We start from the raw sequence: 20,459 nt of genomic DNA on the forward strand, positions 1-20,459 counted from the left end.
TTGTGTTTTTCCACAGTGTGGCTCAGACTCGTTTGTTTTTAATCGTCTATTGTTTTCAATAGCCCTCTCAGAAGAAGCCCCTCTCTGCATCCCTCAGGGTGTGTGTGTGCCTGCCCGTTGTGTGTGTGTGGCACACTGCCTCCACAGTGCCCCATTCATACCAGGCTGGCATGGAAATACTGGGTCCCGTTCAGACGACCATAGAGAGACAGACAGAGAGACTGTTCACTCCTCACAGAGTGACTCCATACATGCTGACCACTCACCAAACCAGGCACTGACTAGATCAACATGGATGAATATTGAACGATTGGCCATCACTGCTATGGAGGAGATGTCTATCATGTCAACAGAGGATAGAGTTATGGAACTCATAATTAAGTATGAGGGCTGGGTGATATGGCCTAAAAAGCATATCAACATTTTTTCAAACTAATGGGCAATTTGTGATATACAGTGCCTTCAGAAAGTATTCATACCACTTGACAAATTCCACATTTTACAGCCTGGGTTTATAATGGATTAAATATTTTTTTATCACCCATCTACACACCATACCCCATAATGACAAAGTGAAAACATGTTTTTAGAAATGTTTGCAAATTTGTTGAAAATTAAATACAGAAATGTCTAATTTACATAAGCATTCACATCCCTTGCTATGACACCACAAATTGAGCTCAGGTGCATCAAATGTCCTTTGATCGTCCTTGAGATGTCACTACAACTTGATTGGAGTCCACTTGTAGCCAATTCAATTGTTTGGACATGATTTAGAAAGAAAGATACATGTCTATATAATGACCAAACTGAGCAACCAGGCAAGAAGGACCTTGGTCAGGCTGGTGACCAAGAACCCAATGACCACTCTGACTGAACTTCATACAGTAGTTTCTTGGCTGTGATGGGAGAACCTACCAGAAGGACAACAGTCTCTACATCACTTCACCAATCTGGGCTTTATGGGAGAGTGGCCAGACAGAAGCCACTCCAGAGAAAAAGACACATGACAGAACGCCTGGAGTTTTCAAAAAGGCACGTGAAAAACTCTGAGAGCATAAAGGCAAAAGATTCTGTGGTCTGATGAGACAAAAATGAAACTCATTGGCTTGAATGAAAAGCGCTATGTCTGGACAAAACCAGGCACAGCTCATTACCCATCTAATAGCATCCCTACTGTGAAGCATGGTGGTGGCAGCATCATGATATGGGATGATTTTCAGTGGCGGGGACTGGTAGACTGGTAAAGGTAGAAGGAACAATGAATGGAGCCAAATACAGGCAAATCCTTTATGAGAACCTGCTTCAGAGTGAGAACAACCTTAGACTGGGGGGGGGGATTTATGCTCCAACAGGACAATGACCCCAAGCCAAAGCAATGCTGGGATGTCTTTAGAACAAGAATGTGAAAGTCCTTGAGTGGCCCAGCGAAAGCCTAGACTTGAATCCCATTGAAAATCTGTGGAAAGATTGCTGTTCACCGCTAGGCTTGGACAGTATCCAGATTGTCATACCCTCATACCGACCTTCTGCCATACCGGGATATTCAGTAAAACCCCACTGAGCTTTTGTAATCCGAAAGGTTAGCAAAATTCCATATGGAATGCTAAATAAATGCTAATGAACATAGTGTGAACATTTTATACAGTCTCTGACCGAAACCATTTTCAGGATAAAAATCCCAGCTCATAAAGTTATACAAGTAGCAACAAAATGCTACTCACAGTTTGCTGCACAAAACTAATATTAAACAGAAAGGCTCTTGATCCAGGAGGGGATTCTCTGTTTTTACCGGCAAGATAGCCAACGAGCTTCTGAGCAAACCAAATGCACAACTGCAGAGCATTTAGCAACTTTTAGACAGTTACCTTAATAATGATACAATATCTAGCTGCTAAATATTCATTTGTGAATTCCACACTGCAACTAGATCACCCGGTGGGTGACTCACAAGACTCCGGTCTCTTGTCGTTGTGTGCTTGTAAACAAACACAGCGTGACTGGGTACTACCTCATAATAAACAATTATTGCGATACAGGCATTTGGAATGTCGCGCGACACATACATTTGAATTCATCAAATTCATTCAATATATTACCCAGCCCTACTAAGTAGTTATGAGTCCAAACGCTTCAGAGAGAGGCTGTCCAAGACCAATGAGTTAGTTGATTCTCTCCCTCTGGTTTCCTGGTAAAGAAATACACTAGGCACCAGCAGGTTCTGCATCTTTATTGTCATTTCCAACAAGGCCTTTGGGGCTTGTGTATTCTGTTGAATAAGGTCTTTCTTGTTTATGTATGAGGAAACACACCACACTTCCACACAAAGACAGGAACCCAGCAGAGAGCTGAAAGTCCCCCTGTCCGGAAGAGGGTGTTTGGGTATGGGGTTTAAAGGGCATGTTAGGTCTGCATGTTAGCATACCAAACCCAGGAAACAATTATGGTTGGCCGTATCTATTATTTGGACTTTCAATTTGAATGAATGCCTAAAATACAGATAGTGAAGACTTTAGTGATGTGTATTTTTAAACTGGGAGTTGTATTTAATGTGTGTAAACTAGAGGCCGACCGATTAATCAGAATGACCGATTAATTAGGGCCGATTTCAAGTTTTCATAACAATCGGAAATCTGTATTTTTGGACACCAATTTGGCAGATTTTTTTATATATTATTATTTATTTTTTTACACCTTTATTTAATCTTTATTTAACGAGGCAAGTCAGTTAAGAACACATTCTTATTTTCAATGATGGCCTAGGAACGGTGGGTTAACTGCCTCGTTCAGGGGCAGAACGACATATTTTTACCCTGTCAGCTCAGGGATTCAATCTTGCAAACTTACAGTTAACTAGTCCAACGCTCTAACCACCTGATTACATTGCACTCCACGAGGAGCCTGCCTGTTACGCGAATGCAGTAAGCCAAGATAAGTTGCTCGCTAGCATTAAACTTATCTTATAAAAACAATCAATCAATCAATCATAATCACTAGTTAACTACACTGTGTTGCATATAATCGATGCGGTGTGTATCGTTGCTCCAATGTGTACCTAACCATAAACATGAATGCCTTTCTTAAAACAATACACAGAAGTATATATTTTTAAACCTGCATATTTAGATAAAAGAAATCCAGGTTATCAGGCAATATTAACCATGTGAAATTGTGTCACTTCTCTTGCGTTCATTGCACGCTGAGTCAGTGTATATACAACAGTTTGGGCCGCCTAATTTGCCAGAACTTTACGTAATTATGACATAACATTGAAGGTTGTGCAATGAAACAGAAGTATTTAGACTTATAGATAAAATACAGAACGATTCCGTATTTCACTGAAAGATTAAACGTCTTGTTTTCGAGATGATCGTTTCCGGATTTGACCATATTAATGACCTAAGGCTCGTATTTCTGTGTGTTATTATGTCATAACTAAGTCTATGATTTGATAGAGAGGTCTGACTGCGCGGTGGTAGGCAGCAGCAGGCTCGTAAGCATTCATTCAAACAGCACTACCGTGCGTTTTGCCAGCAGCTCTTCATTGTGCTTCAAGCATTGCGCTGTTTATGACTTCAAGCCTATCAACTCCGGGGATTTGGCTGGTGTAACCGATGTGAAATGGCTAGCTAGTTAGCGGGGTGCGCGCTAATAGCGTTTCAAACGTCACTCGCTCTGAGACTTGGAGTAGTTGTTCCCCTTGCTCTGCATGGGTAACGCTGCTTCAAGGGTGGCTGTTGTCGATGTGTTCCTGGTTCGAGCCCAGGTAGGAGCGAGGAGACGGACGGAAGCTATACTGTTACACTGGCAATACTAAAGTGCCTATAAGAACATCCAATAGTTAAAGGTTAATGAAATACAAATGGTATAGAGAGAAATAGTCCTATAATTCCTATAATAACTACAACCTAAAACTTCTTACCTGGGAATATTGAAGACTCATGCTAAAAGGAACCACCAGCTTTCATATGTTCTCATATTCTGAGCAAGGAACTGAAATGTTAGCTTTCTTACATGGCACATATTGCACTTTTACTTTCTTCTCCAACACTTTGTTTTTGCATCATTATTTATTTGAGGCTAAATTGATTTTATTGATGTATTATATTAAGTTAAAAATAAGTGTTCATTCAGTATAGTTGCAATTGTCATTATTACAAATACATTTTAAAAATCGTCAGATTAATCAGTATCGGCTTTTTTTGGTCCTCCAATAATCGGTATCGGTATCGGCATTGAAAAATCATAACCGGACGACCTCTAGGGTAAACAGATGTGTATGAATGGCAGGGTTGTGCTGCACTCCCTTTCCAGACACTGCGTGTGTGTGTGTGTGTGTGTGTGTGCGTGCGTGCGTGCGTGCGTGTGTGTGTGTGTGTTTGTGTGTGTGTGTGTGTCAGGTGGAGCTGGAGGCCTTAGGCTTAATGGACCGTGGAGGCTATGGGCTAGTAGAGAAACACACTGGCATGTACACACAGCACACATACACCACATGCATAGCACACCGGCCTCTAACAGAGAAACAAACAAACGGAAACACACTGACCCAGACACTCTTCATCTCGACAGGAATTTGTTTAAAGGTCTTTGTTTTCCACAAATCATACTGATTTACTTTCCTTCTCCTTTCCTTTCTCCTTCCTCATCTCCTACGCAACAGGTCATAGCTAGTATAGCCCACAGAGCTAATTGGTAAATGTGCTGGAAGCTCTAACCTGATCCATCTCTAACAGACTTGCCCTCCCTCAGTAGCACCACTGCGTTAGCTAATAATCTTACCCTAGAGTGGCAGCCAAAGGAAGAAGTGGCGTGCGAGTAATTCGATTTTTGTTCTCTTGCACACCGCCCGCCACACTGCACCGCCGTGCCCGGCCATGCTAGCTGAACTAATTACAAGCGTATGTGACAGGGGTTTTATTAAGCTGTGCTTCACCCAGAGTGAGAGACAGATGGGGAGCTGAGGTTGTTAGTCAGTCCCTTTTCCCTCACCCGGACTACTGTACTGTGGAGGTGGAAGCAGTGGGGGGAGGGTGGAGCTTACTGAAGGGATTGGCTCAGCTTGAATCTTATACACTGTATACAGTAGTGAAACCAATGTTATTCGTCCAGACAAAGGCTTTGGTGCCATTTTGGGCCCTCAAATTGAGTAATCAGTGTGAATCTGCAAGTGTATTCCCAACATACAATTTCTTTCTTCCATTCCAGTGCAAACATATGGCCTTCTTTTATTCTCTCCCTCTGAATCCGATGTTTTCTTACTCTGTCTGTCCTTCTGAATGACTAACCACTCTCTCTCTTTGTGTGTATGTGTGTGTTGTGTAGGATGGTTCTCTGGGGAACATTGATGACCTGGCCCAGGAGTACTCAGAGTACTACAACACCTCATTCAGTGACGTAAGCGACCGCATGGAGGAGCTACGCAAGAGACGTGTGTCCCAGGACCTCGACATGGTACGTCCCCACAAACACACTCATCACATCACGTCACATACTAAGTACCCACAAACACCGATCATACTGTTGCATGTCCCTACAAACTCAAGTCCACGAACCCTACTGGAATACAAGAGAACTGAGTTCCCACCAACCATAATTTACTACTGCAGTGGAGTATACCTGAGTCCCATCAAAACAGGAAACCCACCATATAGACCTGCAGCAACTAGGCTAGGCTTACACAGTCTAGAAATGTGAAGTGAGAGCCAAGATTCTGAGGAAATGTTTCATTTTCTCAGATCTCCTTTTATAATTCATAATATCCTCAAACACCCTATATGTAACGGTTCTCGTCGGTCGAAGGACAAGCGGACCAAAATGCAGCGTGGTGGTTATTCATGTTCTTTAATGAAAAGGAACTCGACATGAAATAACTAACAATACAAAAACAACAAACGGAACGTGAAAACCTATGCAGCCTATCTGGTGACAACAAACACAGAGACAGGAACATTCACCCACGAAATACTCAAAGAATAATGCTGCCTAAATATGGTTCCCAATCAGAGACAATGATAAACACCTGCCTCTGATTGAGAACCACTCCAGACAGCCATAGACTATGCTAGATACCCCCACTAAACCACACACCCAATACCTAACAAAACCCCAAGACAAGACACACCACAATAAACCCATGTCACACCCTGGCCTGACCAAATAAATAAAGACAAACACAATATATTTCGACCAGGGCGTGACACCATTCTTGGATCGGCTTGGTATCTTTACAGTGTGATTGTCCAGTGTGCTGCCAACAGCCTGGAAGTCAGTCAGGAAGTAGGGGGAGTTTACTTTGGAAAGTGAGCGAGCGAGTGTTTTGTGTTTGTGACTCTTTTCTAAAGCAGTTAGTTTGCCCTCCCGCCTCCCCAGTGCCTGAAAGTGCTTAGTTGTGTTCTAGGGGTTCACGTTCACAGGGATGTAGGGTAGTGGGGCATGGCACTCCTGCGTTGCCTCGTTACTGATGGAGGTATTGAAGAATGCAGTTGGTTCTGGCAGCGAACACAGCTCTGCCCCTGTGCTGCTCGGAGCACCCCTGGGGGTCTATACACACACACACACACACACACACACACAACACTCAGAGAGAGAGAGAGCGAGGGGGGGGGTTGTGTTCATACGCTAGCTTTATAAATGTGCTATGATGACACTATTCAAAGTGATTTGTATCTGTTTAGACCTCTTGAAAACAGATGGCATCATTTCAGTTATAAAGTCTCATTTCCAGAACCAATAGCAGGAAACTGGGTACATCTAGCCTAGACTGACCTCAGTACAGTCTACTCATCCTGAACCTAAAAGGAGGGAGCCGACTTAAACATATCAATCATTTTTCACGTGCTTCGTAAACAAGAGGTGTAGACTAACAGTGAAATATTTTCTTACGGGCCCTTGCCAAAAATGCAGAGAAATAGGGAATAGAGAAATCATTTTTACAAGTAATAATAAATACACAATGAGTAACGATAACTTGGCTATATACATGGGATACCAGTACCGAGTCAATGTGCAGGGGTACCAGATAGTTGAGGTAGATATGTACATATAACTTGGAATAAAGTGACTAGGCACCAGGATAGATAATAAATAGTAGCCAGTCAAACGTATTTGTGCAAAAAGGGCCAATGCAGATTGACCATGTAGCTATTTGGTTAAGTATTGAACTAACTATCTAGCAGTCTTATGGGTTGGGAGTAGAAGCTTTTCAGGGTCATGTTGCTTCCAGACTTGGTTCATTGACACCGCTTGCTGTGCTCTAGCAGAGAGAACATTCCGACTTGGGTAGCTGGAGACACAGACAGATATAGAGGTCCTAGATGGCAGTGAGCTCTGCCCAAGTGATGTACTGGACCGTACGCACTACCCCTGTAGAGCCTTGCGGTCGGACACCAAGCAGTTCCCAAACCAAGCGGTGATGTAGCCAGTCAAGATGCTCTCAATGGTGCAGCTGTCTAACTTTTTGAGGACCTGAGGGCCCATGCCAAATAATTTCAGACTCCTGAGTAGTCGGAGGTGTTGTCGTGCCCTCTACACAACTGTTTTGGTGTTTGTGAGTGTCAGAAGGGTGAAAGGAGAAAAGTATTTGAGTGTCATCCGCATAGCAACGGTAGGAGAGACCATGCGAGGATATGATGGAGCTGAGTGACTTGGTGTATAGAGAGAAGAGGAGAGGGCCTAGAACCGAGTCCTGGGGGACACCATTAGTGACATTACATGGTGCAGACACCCAGCCCTGAGAGGGTGGAGAGGAGGATCTGATGGTTCACGTTGTTGAAGGCAGCAGATTAATCAAGGAGGATGAGAACAAAGAAGAGAGAGTCAGCTTTGGCAGTGTGGAGAGCGTCCGTGACACAGAGAAGAGCGGTCTCGGTCGAGTGACCCGTCTTGAAGCCTGACCGGTTAGGGTCAGGATTGTTCTGAGAGAGATAACGAGAGAGTTGATCAGAGACAGCATGTCCAAGTGTTTTGGAAAGAAAGAAGATATACAGGTCTAGTTTTAGTTTTTGACGTCAAATGAGTCGAGTGTTGGTTTCTTGAGGAAGGGGGAGCGACTCCGACCATTTTGAAGTCAGAGGGGATGCAGCCAGTGGTCAGGGATGAGTTGATAAGGGAAGTGAGGAATGTGAGAAGGTCTCCAGAGATGGTCTGGAAATGGGAGGAGGGAGTGAGATAGAGTGGGCAAGTTGGCGGGCGGCCAGACCTCACTAGTTGCAAGATTTAATCTGGAGAGACAGAGGGGAAAGAGGTCAAGGCGTAGGGTAGTTCTAATCAAGCAGGTGGCTGATATGGTGAACCCGGAACATATTCCAGTTTGTGCTAGCGAAACAGTCCTGTTGCTTACCATCCACTTCATCGGAACACTTCCGTATTGAGCGTGTCACTGGTGCTTCCTGTTTGAGCTTTTGCTTGTAATTAGGAATAAGAAGAATAGTGTTATGATCAGATATTCTAAATGAAGGGCGAGGGAGAGGTTTGTATTAGAGGTCGATCAATTATGATTTTTCAATGCCGATAGCGGACGATTTTTATATATACAGTGCCTTGCGAAAGTAGTCGGCCCCCTTGAACTTTGCGACCTTTTCCAAAATTTCAGGCTTCAAACATAAAGATATAAAACTGTATTTTTTTTGTGAAGAATCAACAACAAGTGGGACACAATCATGAAGTGGAACGACATTTATTGGATATTTCAAATTTTTTTAACAAATCAAAAACTGAAAAATTGGGCGTGCAAAATTATTCAGCCCCCTTAAGTTAATACTTTGTAGCGCCACCTTTTGCTGCGATTACAGCTGTAAGTCGCTTGGGGTATGTCTCTATCAGTTTTGCACATCGAGAGACTGAAATTTTTTCCCATTCCTCCTTGCAAAACAGCTAGAGCTCAGTGAGGTTGGATGGAGAGTATTGTTGAACAGCAGTTTTCAGTTCTTTCCACAGATTCTCGATTGGATTCAGGTCTGGACTTTGACTTGGCCATTCTAACACCTGAATATGTTTATTTTTGAACCATTCCATTGTAGATTTTGCTTCATGTTTTGGATCATTGTCTTGTTGGAAGACAAATCTCCGTCCCAGTCTCAGGTCTTTTGCAGACTCCATCAGATTTTCTTCCAGAATGGTCCTGTATTTGGCTCCATCCATCTTCCCATCAATTATAACCATCTTCCCTGTCCCTGCTGAAGAAAAGCAGGCCCAAACCATGATGCTGCCACCACCATGTTTGACAGTGGGGATGTTGTGTTCAGGGTGATGGGCTGTGTTGCTTTTACGCCAAATATAACGTTTTGCATTGTTGACAAAAAGTTCAATTTTGGTTTCATCTGACCAGAGCACCTTCTTCCACATGTTTGGTGTGTCTCCCAGGTGGCTTGTGGCAAACTTTAAACAACACTTATTATGGATATCTTTAAGAAATGGCTTTCTTCTTGCCACTCTTCCATAAAGGCCAGATTTGTGCAATATACGACTGATTGTTGTCCTATGGACAGAGTCTCCCACCTCAGCTGTATATCTCTGCAGTTCATTCAGAGTGATCATGGGCCTCTTGGCTGCATCTCTGATCAGTCTTCTCCTTGTATGAGCTGAAAGTTTAGAGGGACGGCCAGGTCTTGGTAGATTTGCAGTGGTCTGATACTCCTTCCATTTCAATATTATCACTTGCACAGTGCTCCTTGGGATGTTTAAAGCTTGGGAAATCTTTTTGTATCCAAATCCGGCTTTAAACTTCTTCACAACAGTATCTCGGACCTGCCTGGTGTGTTCCTTGTTCTTCATGATGCTCTCTGCGCTTTTAACGGACCTCTGAGACTATCACAGTGCAGGTGCATTTATACGGAGACTTGATTACACACAGGTGGATTGTATTTAATATCATTAGTCATTTAGGTCAACATTGGATCATTCAGAGATCCTCACTGAACTTCTGGAGAGAGTTTGCTGCACTGAAAATAAAGGGGTTGAATAATTTTGCACGCCCGATTTTTCAGTTTTTGATTTGTTAAAAAAGTTTGAAATATCCAATAAATGTCGTTCCGCTTCATAATTGTGTCCCACTTGTTGTTGATTCTTCACAAAAAAATACAGTTTTATATCTTTATGTTTGAAGCCTGAAATGTGGCAAAAGGTCGCAAAGTTCAAGGGGGCCAAATACTTTCGCATGGCACTGTATATTGGTAATAATGACAACTACAAAAATACTTGAATGAACACTTTTATTTTAACTTAATATAATACATCAATAAAATCAATTTAGTCTCAAATACATAAAAACATGTTCAATTTGTTTTAAATACTGCAAAAACAAAGTATTGGAGAAGATAGTAAAAGTGCAATATTTGCCATGTAAAAAAGATAACGTTGAAGTTCCTTCCTCAGAACATGAGAACATATGATAGCTGGTGGTTTTAGGTTGTAGTTATTTTAGGGATTATAGGACTATTTCTCTCCATACCATTTGTATTTCATATACCTTTGACTATTGGATGTTCTTATAGGCATTATAGTATTTCCAGCCTAATCTCGGGAGTTGATAGGCTTGAAGTCATAAACAGCACACCAAAAGAGCTGCTGGCAAACGCAGGAAAGTGCTGGCAAATTAATTACGGTCTTTGTTAGGAAGAAATGGTCTTCACACAGTTCGCAACGAGCCAGGTGGCCGAAACTGCTGCACATACCCTGACTCTGCTTGCACAGAACGCAAGAGAAGTGACACAGTTTCCCTAGTTAAAAGAAATTCATGTTAGCAGGCAATATTAACTAAATATGCAGGTTTAAAAATATATACTTGTGTATTGATTTTAAAGAAAGGTATTGATGTTTATGGTTTGGTACACATTGGTGCAACAACAGTGCTTTTTTTGTGAATGCGCTTGTTAAATCATCACCCGTTTGGCGAAGTAGGCTGTGATTCAAGGATAAATTAACAGGCACCGCAGGACAAGCTAGATAAACTAGTAATATCATCAACCATGTGTAGTTAGCTAGTGATTATGTTAAGATTGATTGTTTTTTATAAGATAAGTTTAATGCTAGCTAGCAACTTACCTTGGCTTCTTGCTGCACTCGCGTAACAGGTAGTCAGCCTGCCATGCAGTCTCCTCGTAGAGTGCAATGTAACTGGCCATAATCGGTGTCAAAAAATGCCGATTACCGATTGTTATGAAAACTTGAAATCAGCCCTAATTAAATCGGCCATTCCGATTAATTGGTTGACCTCTAATTTGTATGCATTTCTGCTTGTGGAGTAAAGGTTATCTAGAGTTTTTTTCTCCTCTAGTTTTCTCCTCCTATGCTGGTCGAAATGAGGTAAAACGGATTTCAGTTTCCTTGAATGAAAATCACCAACCACTAGGAGCGTAGACATCGAGATGAGCATTTTTTATTTTTGCTTGTGTCCCTACACAACTCGTTGAATGTGGTGTTAGTGCCAGCATCGATTTGTGGTTGTAAATAGACAGCTACTGATGAAAACTCTCTTTGTAAATAGTATTTAGTATGCTATAGTCTGCAGCTTATGACAAGATATTCTAACTTCCTTAATATTACAGATCGCACACCAGCTGTTGTTGACAAAGAGACCCCCCCCCCCCACACCTTACCCGACACTGCCATACAGTCTTGACAATGCATAGAAAAACCAGCTAGATGTATATTATCCATGTCCTTGTTGCTCAGCAACGACTCAGAGAAACAGGATATTCCAGTTCTTCAGGTCCAATTGAGAGGATAGTCTAGAACGGAGCTGGTCCAGTGTGTCTAGAACGGAGCTGGTCCAGTGTGTTCCCCAGTGATTGTACGTTCACCAATAGAACAGAGGGTAGAAGCAGATGATTTATTCGCCAACATAGTTCCGTCAGGGTGCCCGCACGTCAGCCTCTCTTACGCCGTCTTTTCCGAGTCTCAGGGATTAGGGTCTGGTCCGAGGTGAGCCGGATGTCCATACTGCCGACTCATTCAAATATAAATCTTCATCAAAACCGAGGTTAGTGAGCGCTACCCAGAAGCTATTTTCGGTCATAGGAAACAATGGCAGAAACATTATGTACAAACGCTGAAGAACACACGCACATCCAGGTACTTTCCTCAAGTGCTTGGAGTTGAAGGCGAACTCATGGACAACAGAAAGGAAAACGCTGCACACCGCTGCTCATGCTCCTAGGTGATACTTATTTAATGTGTTGACCCTTAGGTCTTAGTCAGGCATCCATATCCCAGGTGGGGGTGGAAGGTCCTATATACAGTGTATATATATATATATATATATATATATATATATATATATATATATATATATATATATATATAATGTGCAGTTCTCAGTGACATTACTTCCTGCAGTCGGAGAGAAGTGTAGAGTGGATATCTGAAAGGGAGAGCTAGAAGAGGAGGAAAAGGAGAAGGAGGAAGATGTGAGAGCCTGCAGCTGTCTGTCCCACCTGCACAACTTGGCAAGAAAGAGGAAAGGAAAGAGAGGAGGAGGAACAGAGACAACATAGGATATATGGGCTCAGCAGGCTATAGAAATGACAATATAATTAGCTACATTATAGCTATAGACATTAGAAAACAAACAAATCCAGTACTCAGAATTATACTGTTATTTCTCTTGGTTTTATTCCTGAAAACAGGGGTGGGAAAAGTACCCAATTGTCATACTTGAGTAAAAGTAAAGATACCTAAATAGAAAATGACTCAAGTAAAAGTGAAAGTCACCCAGTAAAATACTACTTGAGTAAAAGTCTAAAAGTTTTTGGTTTAAAATATACAGTGGCTTGCGAAAGTATTCACCCCCCTTGGCATTTTTCCTATTTTGTTTCCTTGTACATTTGTTGGGGAGTTTGTATCATTTGATTTACTCAACATGCCAACCACTTTGAAGATGCAAAATATTTTTTTATTGTGATACAAACAAGAAATAAGACAAAAAAATGAAAACTTGACCGTGCAGAACTATTCACCCCCCAAAGTCAATACTTTGTAGATCCCACCTTTGCAGCAATTACAGCTGCACGTCTCTTGGGGTTTTGACTGCAAGTGTTAAGGCAAAACTACTCCAGCTCCTTCAAGTTGGATGGGTTCCGCTGGTGTACAGCAATCTTTAAGTCATACCACAGATTCTCAATTGGATTGCGGTCCAAGACATTTAAATGTTTCCCCATAAACCACTCGAGTGTTGCTTTAGCAGTATGCGTAGGGTCATTGTCCTGCTGGAAGGTGAACTTCCGTCCCAGTCTCAAATCTCTGGAAGACTGAAACAGGTGCTTCAACAAAGTACTGAGTAAAGGGTCTGAATACTTATGTAAATGTTATATTTCTGTTTTTAAAATTTTTATAAATGTGCACACAACAGTTTTTGTTTTGTCATTATGGGGTATTGTGTGTAGATTGATGAGGGAAAAACAATCGAATACATTTTAAAATAGGGCTGTAATGTAATATGCTGTGGAAAAAGTCAAGGGGTCGGAATACTTTCTAAATGCACTGTGTTTTGAGGCATGTCTTACCTTGCTGCAATGTAGCGTAGCCAAAATCAGACCATATCCATGGAGGCAATTATTATTATTATAAAAAAATATATATTTTACCCCTTTTCTCCCCAATTTTCATGTTATGCAATTGGTAGTTACAGTCTTGTCTCATCGCTGCAACTCCCGTACGGACTCGGGAGAGGCGAAGGTCGAGAGCGGTGCGTCCTCCGAAACACGACACAACCAAGCCAAACTGCTTCTTGACACAATGCCGGCTTAACCCGGACGCCAGCCGCACCAACGTGTCGGAGGAAACACCGTACACCTGGCAACCGTGTCAGCGTGCATGCGCCTGGCCCACCACAGGAGTCGCTAGAGCGCGATGGGACAAGGACAGCCTTGCCGGCCAAACCCTAACCTGGACAACACTGGTCCAATTGTGTGCCGTGCAATGCGTCTCCCTTTCACGGTCGGCTGCGACAGAGCCTGGACTTACACCAGGCCCTCTAGTGGCACAGCGAGCACTGCAATGCTGTCCCTTAGACGACTGCGCCACTCGGGAGCCCCCCGGGAAACAATTATTTCATATCAACTTTATTTTATTGTCCAGTAGCCAAAGGCACAATCCGAGTCATATCAGCAACATATCCCAGTTGTTGCATCTCCCTTCTTTCTAAATTTCTAATGGATATTTTCATCGCTGTCACAGGTAACCTTTTTAATGTTTTACAGAAAACCATTTTAAGATAAATGTTCTGATCTGTTGCTTCAGACGCATTGCTTTAAGAATATATATATATTTAACCTAGGCCTACTAGTTGTATGAATTTGGCATCTATTGTCCCACAACTGTCCCCGAGTCTGTTTGGAATAGCTATTTCTTTCTCGACAAGCTGACCAATAGAATAGGTCAACTTTTCTACTATGGGGGATAGTAGATTGACATAGGACCGTGATTTTGCTATTCATTACTCAGACCTGTTGGCTGGGGAAAAGCTGGTGTGTGTGTTTTGTGTTTCCATGTGTGTGCTTACAAGTGTGTGAGAAGATGAGTGAAGTGGGTCACCTCTGCACGTATTGGGAAGGTTGGGAAGGTTCCATCCTGGGATGGGACAGGACTGGGGCCTGGAGGCCCGGGCGGCCTGGAGTTGGTCAGGGAAGTGTAGTGAGCATCTCTTAAAGGGAGAGCTGGAAGAGGAGGAAAAGGAGAAGAAGGAGGATAAGAGAGCCTGCAGCTGTCTGTCCCACCTGCACAACTTGGCAAGAAAGAGGAAAGGAAAGAGGGGGAGGAACAGAGAGAACATAGAAGATATGGTGTCAGAACTAGGCTTGGGTGGTATACCGTACATACCGTTTACTGGGGTATTTAGAAAAAGTCACTGGATGATTTTTCAATACAGTCAAAACAATTTTTTTAAATGTTTTTCAATCGGTTTGAATATTTGCAGCGGCCTTTTAAGTTAACACTTGCAGGCAACGTGTGCAATACGTTAGGAGATAAAGCAGGTTGCTTCCTTCATTTCACCGGTCACATTTTACACATTTTACATGATGAGCCAGTCACGTGTTCGTTTGTCAATAGCAAAACGGGCTGGAGCTGGTGAGTCCATATCTACGGGTGAGTCTCTGATGTGCGGCGCACATCAGGTGATGACTTCAAATTGTATGCTATTCTCTACTACATTTTTGCCATCAGATATCTGATAATGGCTTTCTGCCAGAAGTCAAGTAGCTCTGGGTGACTTATCTGTACAGTTGCCATTCCCCCCCCCCCCTGTGCTTCCTACTAGCGTTTTCTTCTCCTCTGTTCGTCTCCTGTCTGCTCTGTGTACACCTGCTGCTCTTTCTCCAGAAAAGCATGCATCACAACTTTGCTCATTTGCAACAATTTATCTTGTTTACTTTCGCGTGTAAATGTACTCACTCACCAAAAATGACATTTGGTAGCTACTGGCTATGTATAACTTTATGAGCTGGATTTGCCTGTCTTTGCAATTAGTTTGTTAGTTTTCGCTTGTTAGCATTTAGCTAACATGGTCTATATGATTCCGTTATTAGTTTGTGTTAATTGTTAGCAGTCTTGGTAATAGAGGCCAAATGGGCTTTTCTTGCGCTTTTAGCACCCACTTGTATGCTATACAGGTAATATTGTAAATCCTGGGATGAGAGAAGGACGGATGGTATGACAATGTGAACATCTGGGTACAATGCCTCCCGAGTGGGGCAGTGGTCTAAGGTACTGCATTGTGGTGTGTGAAGCGTCAGCACAGACCCGGGTTTGATCCCAGGCTGTCACAGCCGGCCATGATCGGAAGACCCATGAGGTGGCGCACAATTGGCCCAGTGGGGGGTTTGGCCGGCCGGGATGTCCTTGTCCCACTGCGCTCTAGCGACTCCTTGCTGCAGGCCAGGCGCATGTATGCTGATTTGCCCCCAGTCTTGAAACAGAAGCACATAGCAAACATTCTATAGTATTGAGTGTTTTCAGGACAGTTTTCTTGCCAGCTGCCGTTGCTCCACTCTCTCCCTAGCTGGTGTTATGTGTCTAGACTGGACCTTCACAGACGGTCTCAATGTCCTTGGCACAATAGCTATGGAAAACTGGAACGAGGGAAGAAGGGGCAGAGAGAGAGAGAGAGAGAACAGAGAGAACAGAGAGAACAGAATAGTGTGAGAGAGAACAGAGTAGTGTGTGAGTGAGAGAGAGAGAGAGAGAGAGAGAGAGAGAGAGAGAGAGAGAGAGAGAGCCGGAGCAAAAATATTAAGAAATAAAGAGAGCGTGAGAGAGAGAGAGAGAGAGAGAGAGAGAGAAGAGAAAGGGGGAGAAGGGTAGAAGGGGTAGAGCTAAAGAGGGAGACAGGGCAGTGGAAGACAGAGAGAAAGGATTATTGTGCCATATAAAGTGTGGCTGCCAGCCAGCCCTATCTAGGATCTCCCCGAGGAGCAATAGGAGTGAGTTAGATAAGGTCATTATGTTAAAATGGCGGATACGGACATTAAATGGGCTGGCATTTAGACGTCCACGCTGGGACATGGCCTTTCACGGAGGGGTTGTCTGTCACAGCTGAAGGGTACGAGCAGGGTGGTTCTCAGAGGACTTCCACCCCGCTGCTTCTCTCCTGGCCTTTTCTCTCTCCTGGCACTCATTGGGATCTCTCCTCTTTCTTTGCTTCTTCTCTTATGTTGCCTCCTCTCCCTTCTTCACCCTCCTGCTGCAACACACAAAGATCCTCCCTGTCCGGTCTGGACTAGCCTCTGGTCACTGTAGCTGTAACGTTCCCTGAACCTAACAGTCTGACTAGAAAAGTATGTTGAGGTCAAGCAAACATGACAGTGGACATTGGAAGACTCTTCCTCTGTAGTGAGAAAGGCCATAGGGCAATGTTCTTTAATTCTGGTCCTGGAGACCCACAAGACATGCATGTTTTTGTTCCATCCCAGTACCAACACACCTGACCAGATTCGACTAATCAATGTCTTTAATGTACCGTGGGTCTTCATGACCAGGATTAAGGACCACTTCCCTAGGTGAGTCTGAGAAGTTTTTGGACCACTGCAGGCAGTAGTGGTCTGTAGACTACTGACTGAGATCACAGAGCTGAAGTTGCCCCTGGAAAAACCCTTTGGAATCCGCTTATGGCTGTGGTTAAGTATTTGTCGTTAGAGCAAAACCATAGCCGCTTCGTGTTTCTCTTTTTGTTCCCTTCAACTCACTTTCTGTTAGCCTCATAATGAGTTCACCATGTCTCAATATCACATACTTGATAAAGATCCATGTTGCTTTATTTTGTCTCTCTCCCTCACTTCTCCTCCAGACGTCTTGCAACACATCAAACTTTCCGGGGTGGGGGGGGGGGGGGGGTGTTGCACAAACCAAACAAAACGGCTAGTTAATTTGATTTGTGAAACACTTACCCCAACCCCAGGGGCTTGTCCTGTGCCCTGATGACAGCAGTGGGATCTCGGCTGTGTTTCATAAGTGGGGCTCTTGAACACAGCCCCATAAGCTCTTGATGCAGGCTCTCTCTGTGATGACTATCAGTGTACCCTCTTCCTGTCTGATCGTTGCTCGGCTAGTCCCCCGTCTTCATTTTAGCTTTATGAGCAGCCAGAACACAATAGGTTAAGCAAACACCCCTCTTGGAGAATGAGGGCTATGGATTAACTCCATCACACACAGTTGCCTAGCTGCCTTAGAGACCCACTGACTGTGCGGCTTTCTCTTCCTGCTTGATTCAAATTGATTGGTTTGGCCAAGAACAGTTAAGCTCCACTGGTGATTCTAATAGGTGCCATTCTAAACAAGAGTGAGCATTAAACAGTGGTATCTTCTTGTTGTCATTATATAGAAAAGCCACTTTTGTCGAAGGCTTTGAAACCTATTCCTGTCCCAGTCTCACTCTTGTCTCTCTATTGTCCTGTCTGTAGCCCGGATGTGGCAGGGCTTGATAACTAGTACGAACTACAAAGGGAAACCGAACCACGAGCTGCCCAGTGACGCGAGCCTACCAGACGAGCTAAATGCCTTTTATGCTGGCTTCGATCCAAGCAACACAGCACCAGCTGTTCTGGGCGACTGTATGATAATGCTCTGGGTGGCCGATGTGAGAAAGACCTTTAAAGAGGTCAACATTCACAAAGCCGTGGGGGCCAGATGGATTACCAGGATGTGTACTCAAAGCATGCGTGGACTAAATGGCAAGTGTCTTCACTGACATTTTCAACCTTTCCCTGACCGAGTCTGTAATACCTACATTTTTCAAGCAGACCACTATAGTCCCTGTGCCCAAGGAAGCAAAGGTAGCCTACCTAATTGATTACCACCCCGTAGCACTCACGTCGATAGCCATGAACTGCTTTGAAAGGCTGGTCACATCAACACCATTATCCCAGAAACCCTACACCCACTCCAATTTGCATACTGCCCCAACAGATCCACAGAGGACACAATCTCAATCACACTCCACACTGCCCTTTCCCACCGGGACAAAAGCAACACCTATGTGAGAATTCTGTTAATTGACTTCAGCTCAGCGTTCAACACCATAGTGCCCACAAAGCTCATTACTAAGCTAAGGACCCTGGGACTAAACACCTCCTTCTGCAACTTGATCCTGGACTTCCTGAAGGGCCGCCTCCAGGTGGTAAGGGCAGGAAACAACATGTCTGCTACGCTGATCCTCAATACTTGTTTCCCCTCAGGGGTGTATGCTTAGTCCCCTCCTGTACTCCCTGTTCACCCACGACTGCATGGCCAGGCACGACTCCAACACCATCATTAAGTTTGCTGACGACACAACAGTGGTAGGCCTGATCACCCACAATGATTAGACGGCCAATAGGGAGGATGTCAGAGACCCGGCAGTGTGGTGCCAGGACAACAACCTCCCCCTCAATGTGAGCAAGACACAAGAGCTGATGGTGGACTACAGGAAAAGGCGGGCCAAACAGACCCCTATTAACAACGACGGGGCTGTAGGGAAACGGGTCGAGAGTTTCAAGTTTCTTGGTGTCCACATCACCAACAAACTATCATGGTCCAAACACACCAAGACAGTCGTGAAGAGGGCACGACAACACCTGTTACCCCTCAGGAGACCGAAAAGATTTGGCACGGTCCCCAGATCCTCAAAAAGTTCTATAGCTGCACCATCGAGAGTATCCTGACTGGTTGCATCACCGCCCAGTGTGGTAATTGCGCGACATATGACCTTAAGGCGCTATAGAGGGTAGTGTGTACGGCCCAAAGCATCACTGGGGCCATGCTTCCTGCCACCCAGGATCTATATACTAGGCGGTGTCAGAAGAAAGCCCCAAAAATTGTCAGAAACTCCAGTCACAGGCTGTTTTCTTTGCTACCGCATGGCAAACGGTACCGGGCGCCAAGTCTATGACTAAAAGGCTCCTTAGCAGCTTCTACCCCCAAGCCATAAGACTGCTGAACAAATAATCAAATGGCTACCGGATTATTTACATTTGACGCCCCCCCCCCTCAATTTGTTTTTCACACTGCTGCTACTCGCTGTTTATTATATATGCATAGTCACTTCACAACTACCTACATGTACAAATTACCTCAACTAACCTGTACCCCACACTCTGACTCGGTACCAGTACCCCTTGTATATAACCTCATTATTGTTATTTTAATGTGTTACTTTTTTATTCTTTTTTACTTTAGTTTATTTGGTAAATATTTTCTTAACTCTTTCTTTAATGGCATTTAAGCTTTTCATGGTAAGGTCTACACATGTTGTATTCGGCGCACGTGACAAATAAAGTTTGATTTGATTTGATTCTCAGTACATCAACTCGAGCCCTGTAATCAGTGTTGGATGTATGTGTCTATGGTATCATCTTAGATCCACTTAGTGCTGGATGGCCGCAGAGGTATTTTATGCTGACGTATCCACAGAAAGACACTGTGGAAAGGGTTGGTCGATACTGGAGATAGGAACCTTGTAGGGCAGGGGTGGGCAAACTCTTTGACTCCAGGGCCACATCAGGATTTCAAAAATGTTTTGGGACCGATTTCTTAGTCTAAAGAAATTAGCGGGCCACAAAAAGGGCAGTTATTTGAAAGCGTATAGGACCATTATAATTTCTATATACTTTTTATCTGGTTTTTGACGTTCAAGTGTGGCCTGGAGTGTTTTTTTACCCAAAATAACGGATGGGCGAAGAGAACTCGGTTCATTTCTCTAAAAGTGGGTCAACAATGTTATGACAATGTTAGGAGATGACCTGACTGGGTTTGGTCTCGCTTTCCTACTTTCTAAAAGTTCTTTATTACGTAAGCCTATTATCTTTCAGGCACAATAAGCACCCGACGGGAAAGTCAACGCGTCAATCTTTTGTACGTCGTTTGAACAAAAGAAAGGGGTTGGCATTGTCGCTGCACTATCATATCAGGAGAGGTTTGTCTGTAGATGTTTGGTGTGGCTGTATTGTTTGACTCACTCTTGGCTTAGCTGCTCAGCAACTGGGATATTTATA

At 43.6% G+C, this 20,459-nt stretch overlaps 1 protein-coding gene across 1 annotated transcript in view; it reads left to right on the top strand.

Annotated features, from left to right (window-relative positions):
* Positions 1-20,459, top strand: part of LOC135505742 (SAM and SH3 domain-containing protein 1-like) — a 315,449-nt gene that overhangs the window by 232,091 nt on the left and 62,899 nt on the right. Inside the window, 1 exon segment of the mRNA XM_064924831.1 lies at positions 5,323-5,451. Coding sequence (XP_064780903.1) covers positions 5,323-5,451 — 129 coding nt within the window.

Source organism: Oncorhynchus masou, chromosome 19, assembly GCF_036934945.1.
Source record: "Oncorhynchus masou masou isolate Uvic2021 chromosome 19, UVic_Omas_1.1, whole genome shotgun sequence".
In the NCBI taxonomy this organism is placed as follows: domain Eukaryota; kingdom Metazoa; phylum Chordata; class Actinopteri; order Salmoniformes; family Salmonidae; genus Oncorhynchus; species Oncorhynchus masou.